Source organism: Cyprinus carpio, chromosome B21, assembly GCF_018340385.1.
Source record: "Cyprinus carpio isolate SPL01 chromosome B21, ASM1834038v1, whole genome shotgun sequence".
NCBI lineage: Eukaryota > Metazoa > Chordata > Actinopteri > Cypriniformes > Cyprinidae > Cyprinus > Cyprinus carpio.
Window position 1 is genome coordinate 5,660,612 of NC_056617.1, and position 7,498 is coordinate 5,668,109.

The window sequence follows — 7,498 nt, forward strand, 5'->3', positions numbered from 1 at the left end:
CACTAGGCACTGGCCACCCGGGGTCAATGAAACCCTCTCGTTGCTAAAAGAACGCTTCTGGTGGCCCAACATGGCATCCAAGGTCAGAAGGTACGTGCAAGGGATGTAAGGATGGGGGGGGGGGTCACTGTCACAGACACGCCAGGCTCCAACCCCTTCCAATCACAGCGCATTCCCTCACCTGAGTACTGATCACACACACCTGCCCCCTCGTCAGCACCTCATCTACCAGCACTTAAAAGACACTCACACTCACACAGTCACTGTCCTGGTCTCGTCCGCAACTAGGATTATCTACCTGCCAACTTCAAGGACTTGCATGCTATACTTACCTGTCTCCAGTGATTCCCAGTTACCTCCTGTGTCGATCGTGAGTGTGTGTGTGTGTGTGTGTGTCTCTAGCCCTCAACGTCTCCACTCCTCTGCTACTTCCAGGACCTTCACCCTACATCAATACAAGGACAGTATCATTTTACTCACTCTCTGCAATCACCGTTACACCACTGTTTACCATACCTCCTCTGCTTGTGTCAATAAATACAAACTTATCTGTGTGATCTTCCGTCTCCATACATACTGACATTTTCATACATTTTATGCTGATGCTACATACGTAAACAACAAATGTTATCAACCAAACAGTTTTGTATTTATTAGCTAACAAAAATGAATAATTTTGATGCTGTAAAAGAAATAACAATATGCATGAAACATGTAATATATGGATATATATATATATATATATATATATATATATATATATATATATATATATATATTATATATATATTTATTATTATACATTTCTCTGGAGAACATTATTTCTGACTGCTCAGATATTCTGCTCAACTTGTGTTCATCTCTCAAATGAACTTTAACTGTGCATTTATTTATTTAGCAAAATTAACAAAATAAAACAATCAGGTAATCAGGACACTGGCACAAAGCAGACAATAAAAAGGATTTATAACCAAATCTCTCAGTTACGTTTTTTTGTTTGGAGAACAGAAGAAGGAGAGTTTTCCAGTCCGGCTCAAATAAAGACCAGGCTGAACAAAACCACCCAGCATAAAACAAATATAACTAAGCGACCAAGCAATATGAATATTATGCAGTGTCGCAATAGAGTGCAATCCAGTGATAGTAAATGGAGCATATGTGATGACCCAAGCTAGCAGTAGTTACTCGGATTAAACTTAAATGCTCTTTCTCTTCATGTGGTTTTCCTCCTCTCTCGCCTGGTCCTGACTGCTTCAGAGCTCTAAGAACAGCCACAAGACAAAACAACTGGATGAAGAGGGTAGAGTAACAGCTGCAGTGAGTAGAACCATACATATACATAAACAGGAAATGAGAGAAGACTGAACATGCAGAACAAACAAGAGCCAAAAATAAATATCCAGGCCATAGTGCAGCAGATCACTCTATATCTGAGAGGTTTGTCCTTCAGAAAAGTTACAGGATGAACCACTGCCAGGTAACGCTCAACACACATCAGACACTGAAACAGAGGACGCCCATTGAAAATAACTCCAAACAAAAACTGTGTTACTGATGTGAGACTTGGAAATGGAAACCATTTTGTGATTAGAATGAGCAAAGAGTCCACAGAGAAAAAGATCCCACAAAACGGACATATTAGAATTCTAATGAAATTTCCACTTCCTGTTCCTGTGCTGATGAGCCAGATTACATAAGAGTGTTATAGGAAGACCAGATAAGAAGTTGAAGGTCAGCATCCAAATTTCTAATATGTCCATTTTCCAAAATGAAGATACTGTGAGGTTGGCAGATGAATGAGGTTCAGTTAAGTTCTTCATTAGTTCCATGTTTTCTCCAACCAGAACCAGAAGAAACAAATGAAAAAATGTTGCAGTTGTGATCTATGGAAAGAGAAATGTTTAAGTGCTTTCAAAGAAAATCAATAAAAAGCAGATGATGACACAGCAACTGAAAAAATAGTGTAGGTAAATTTTATAATTCTACACAATACCCCAATTATATCCAGAAAATAAATAAATACATAAATATCATGCTATAAAAAATACTAATTTAAATGTGTTTAACATTCAAAGATTAAGTTCAAATTATTATGAATATTTTTTTCCCACAGTTCAATTACGTTTTACTTAACTAATCCATCTAGCGTGCCCATAACCCTTGTCCTGACTTTGTTATCATAGAGCAGAGACAGACAATGAATCAAAGAAAAAAGAGTTTGTCACCTGAATAGTGAATGTTCAGTCTCTCTGGTTTGACTGCTGTTTTATATAGTGACTTCACAGCTGTTACAAGACCATATGTACATGATTCTTCTTTGTAAACATTACATAGAACATCAGCTATGCTAATATTTAATGTGAAAATCAGGAGGTTAAAAAAACAAAAACAGTATTGAGCAAACTTGAACAGATTTTTTTTTTTTTAATTCTCTGTGGAAAACTAACAATTACCAACTAAAATACTAACTTACAGGATAATTAAAAAAAAGATAGGTATTACAGATTAAGTACAAGTATAGGCCGATTACTAAGACTATTCTGTCTGTTAGTCAGAATAAGCATACTTAAGTAATTATGTAAAGTATATCTCTGATTACTACATTAAACATGGACAAAGTACTCTGTCCTATTTTCTATTTTTGGTTTAACAGAAGTTATAGCACACTTAAATAAACTTTATTTAATTATTATTTTTATTATTATTTTATTATGTTGTTGTTATTATTATTATTACTATTTTTATTATTATTATTATTATTATTATTATTATTATTATTATTATTTGTAGAGGATGCTTATGAGGAACAGAGGCAGGAGAGAGTATCCAGACCACAGTGCAGCAGATCACTCTATATCTGAGAGGTTTGTACTTCAGAAAGGTTACAGGATGAACCACTGCCAGGTAACGCTCAACACACATCAGACACTGAAACAGAGAACGACCAGTGATGTCTAGCCCTTGGATAAAATTTGACACTATCTTGAGATTTGGAAACCAAATTGCCATTGTATCTAAGAAACAGAACATACAGATTCCAATCTCACAAACAGACAAATTGCGGTTGTGAAAAGAACTCTAATTGCAACTCCACTTCCTGCTCCTGTGATGATGAGCCATATAACATAGCAGTGTGTTGGCATACCAAACAGGAAAGTAAAGCTGCCACAGAAACAATTGTAGACTGTCTGTTAGCCCAATGGATTGAGTTGTGGGATTTGCAGATGCTGCAAGTGTGATGAAGGTCACTGTAGAGTTATTCATCTTCCTGTCTTCTATAAGACCCCTGACAATAAATAATAATTTATCTATAGGAAAAGATAAGAGTAAGTATATTAGATAAACAAGCTACTAGATAAAAAATATACACTTTATGATAAGTATACATTAATAAAGTACTTACAAATCATTTGCAAACTACTAATAATTAATTTATACTTTATAAACTGTAGTTAATATATTAAAATAGGAAGTTTGTACAGTATTAAAACCTTTACACCTGTGGAGAGCCCCTGTAAACCACATATGCCAATGTGTGTGTGTATCCTTAATGCACTTGTAAACATTTTAAGGAAGACTAGTGCAATTAATGTTCAGTAAAGGTTGGTTTAAAGCACTTAATTACATTTTTTCGTTTTCTGTGACTGAATCTAAACTGAACTATTCCCTTATAATTCCCAATAAACAGTTCCTTTACTACAAGTCAAGTCAAGTCAAGTCACCTTTATTTATATAGCGCTTTAAACAAAAAAGATTGTCTCAAAGCAACTGAGCAACATTAATTAGGAAAACAGTGTGTCAATAATCCAAAATGACAGTTAAAGGCAGTTCATCATTGAATTCAGTGATGTCATCATCTCAGTTCAGTTTAAATAGTATCTGTGTAATTATTTGCAATCAAGTCAACGATATCGCTGTATATGAAGTGTCCCCAATTAAGCCAGCCATAGGCGACAGCGGCAAGGAACCAAAACTCCACTGGTGACAGAATGAAGAAAAAACCTTGAGAGGAAACCAGGCTCAGTCGGGGGGCCAGTTCTCCTCTGACCAGACGAAACCAGCAGTTCAATTCCAGGCTGCAGCAAAGTTAGATTGTGTAGAAGAATCATCTGTTTCCTGTGGTCTTGTCCCGGTGGTCATCTGAGACAAGGTCTTTACAGGGGATCTGTCTCAAGCTAATTACAAGCTAATTAAATTATAATAATTGTGTTAATTACAGAGACAATGAATGAAGGATTGACTATTTGTATGTAGTATATTGATGTATTATCCACAGTTTATAAAGTATGTATTAACTATAAACTAATAGTTTGCTAATGATTTGTAAGTACTTTATTAGTGTATATTTAAATGTTACAAAAAAAGAGACCTTGCCTTGTTTTACTCAACAGCTAATTCATCTCAGTAGCCCATAACTCAAACTACAGTATGTCTACAAATCACACTGATATTTGCATTTCACTGAATGGAATAACAAATTAAGTTAAAATATTTCACCTGAAGCGTGAATGTTCAGTCTCTCTGGTTGTAAATAATACCCGTCCTGTTTGTGTAGTCTCACTTCAGAGTTGCCACAAACATTTATCAAAGATGTGTCACATTAAACAAAAGCATAAGCAAATGCATGTGGTTGTTCATTCAAATTAATTAAAACATTTGAATAGACTGAGAAATGGTGAGCATCTTTCTTTTTTCCTTTCCCCTGTGGACATTACATAAATACTATTAAATGTTAATGATGAATGAGACTTTCATTCCTAGTGACTGTGCATTCAAGGTATACATTTCAAAGGTGTAAACTCTACTTAGCTCATACGCAGTGCTGTGAAAAAATAAACTTGTCTATGTTTTAAATATAATGACATATTTGTATAATTTTCAATATAATTAAATATTTTTCATGACCCACAAACTAGAAAATTGAGATACTGCATAATTCATGAATAGTTTATTTAAAAATAAATAAATGAATAAAAAAATACAAATATGATAATCACAAACCAAACTATTACAATTTGTGCATAAAAAATAAAACGATGCAAAAAAAGGTTACGCACAAGTCAATTTAATGTGATGGACCTCTCTAAATAAAATGTGAATGTTATTAATAATTACAATTAATGAACAAAGCTACATAACTTGAAAGGAAGAGAGGCAGGAGAGTTTTCCAAAGTGGTTCAGATAAAGAACAGGCTCAACGAAACCAGCCAACAAATAACAAAACAAACAAATGCACCAAAGTGCACGAATATTCTGTTTTGTTAAAATGGTAAAGAATCCTGAGATTGTAAATGGGACATATATGATTACTGTGTTCACAGTACATATAAGAATGAAATGAAAAGCTCTTCTTTTCATGTGGTTTTCCTCCTCTCTCTCTCTCCCTCTCTGTCCTGGTCCTGACTGCTTCAGAGCTCTGAGAACAGCCACAAAACAAAACAACTGGATGGAGAGGAAGAGGAGGAACTGCACTGAAAAGAACCATGTATGTGTTATAGTATATGGTGAGATGAACACAGAGAAAAGACATGAGCCAAGAATAATTATCCAGGCTGCAGCAGAGCAGATCACTCTGTATCTGAGAGGTTTGTACTTCAGAAAGGTTACAGGATGAACCACTGCCAGGTAACACTCAGCACAGATCAGACACTGAAACAGAGGACGGCCAGTGACCGCTAGTCCTATTAAAAAACATATTAATTTTGTGAGATTTGAAAACCAAAATGACAGTATAAAAATCAAACTCTCCACACAGATACAAATTTCACAAACAGATAGATTAAGTTTGAAGAACACTGATGCAACTCCACTTTCTGTTCCTGTGACAATGAGCCATAATACAAAGGAGTGTATTGGAAGACCAACCAGGAAACTTAAACTGCACGCACACATTTCAAGAATGTCCACTAGCACAAAGGAATGAGTTGTAGAGGCTTCAGGCGTGGTGAAGTTCACTGTAGAGTTGTTCATTTCCTCCTTGTGTTCTCAAAATCTCACAAAATTAATAATTAGTTGCAACAGTGATCTAATTGAAAAGAGAAGAGTATTTGTTCTAAGCAAAAAGGGCTAATGATTTTATATAATATAAAACAAATATTATCACAAAATTATTACAATAAAAATCACAAAGATTTTATTGCATATTACTTAATGGAAAAACAAACAAACAAATCCATCAAAAAGGAGAGTTTGTCACCTGAAGAGTGTATGTCCAGTCTCTCTAGGTGTAAATGATAGTCTGTGCTGTTTTTGCAGTATCACTTTACAGCTGTCACAAGGCATGGCTTCATATATGTCACATAAAACAAAACATATGCAAACATATGCAACATGCATGAAATTCAGAATTATCCATGGGCTTCTATTCAAATGGATTAAAACATTTGAATACAAGTGAGAAATTGTGGTGCATTTGTTGTTTGTGGACCAATTTAACCACAGAAATGAAATTATATATAGCACTAGTGTGGGTTTGAGTCCACCTAAGTTGAGGACCTAAGGTGACATTTTTCAGAGTGAAACAGTTTTTAGAATGTCAAAAATTATAGGGTGGGACTTGACTTGATTCATTGTTTCAGTAAATGTATAAATTCAAGGGTGGGGGTGGAGGGAACTTGGAAAAAGAGTCCTGAAGTGCAGAAAAATGCACCTCTTATCTTTGAGTTTTATATGATGAATGGTTAAACCTTAGACAGGGTAGACAAAAATTTAGAATTTTTTTCTTGAATGAAAATGAGGCTGTGAGGGATAAACCTAGTCTTTACAATGACACACTGTGTATAAAATCCCTACATGTACTTTAACTCACCACTGTTTTATTTTTGAATGCATTTAAAGTTAATAAACTGCATTATGTAAGGAGTAATTAATAACGAGCGATTGTATTATTTGAAATGCACACTCAAGGTGGTTTTGGACCCATAAAACTATTTCCGCAAAGATGTTAGAAAAATATTTTTTCTTGGAAGCTAGAAGCTGCCAATAGTAATATCAAAACAACAGCAAAAACTAATACTAATGTAAGTAAAACATTCTTAAGCTTGCTGAAGGGAAGTAAATTGTCTAATTATTAATTAATTAATTAATTATTAAGCAATAACATGTGAAAGAGAACTTAATTTGGTCTTCGCACACTGACTGAGAGGTGCTTTGGGTGAGAACACTTTTGTGTGTGTACATAAACCTGTCGGGTTTCAAGTACTAGACAAGACAAAAAACACATACAAAAACTGAATATCATTTTTTTGATAATGCATCAGTGACATTTCCATCAACTGCCCCTGAACTCAGTTAGACTTGGTTGTTTTCTGAGTCCCAAAGGCTGGAGTCCATGTCAAGTCCGAGGCTATGACAAGTCCAAGTCCGCTAAAAGCTGTATATATATCTGCCAGGTGACACTCAACACAGATCAGACACTGAAACAAAGACCGGCCAATGGTGGAGAGTTCAAGTTGACACTATGATGTTCAGACAAGCACAAATATCACAAACAGAGAGA

General features: G+C 34.9%; 1 protein-coding gene across 1 annotated transcript; it reads right to left on the reverse strand.

The window, feature by feature from the left end:
* Positions 1-405: 405 nt before the first annotated feature.
* On the reverse strand, positions 406-5,970 carry LOC122141222 (somatostatin receptor type 5-like). Its single transcript, XM_042747844.1, has 2 exons — positions 5,237-5,970; positions 406-445 (listed from the first exon to the last, which is right to left on the reverse strand). Exons 1-2 carry the CDS (start codon positions 5,968-5,970, stop codon positions 406-408), a joined length of 774 nt encoding a protein of 257 aa, XP_042603778.1.
* Between the last annotated feature and the right edge of the window lie 1,528 nt (positions 5,971-7,498).

Coding starts and splice junctions, on each gene's coding strand:
- LOC122141222 (XM_042747844.1), bottom strand. CDS start 5,970: ATGAACAACTCTACAGTGAACTTCACCACGCCTGAAGCCTCTACAACT. Junction 446..5,236: donor CAGAATATTCGTGCACTTTG/GTGCATTTGTTT, acceptor GTATTGATGTAG/GGTGAAGGTCCTGGAAGTAG.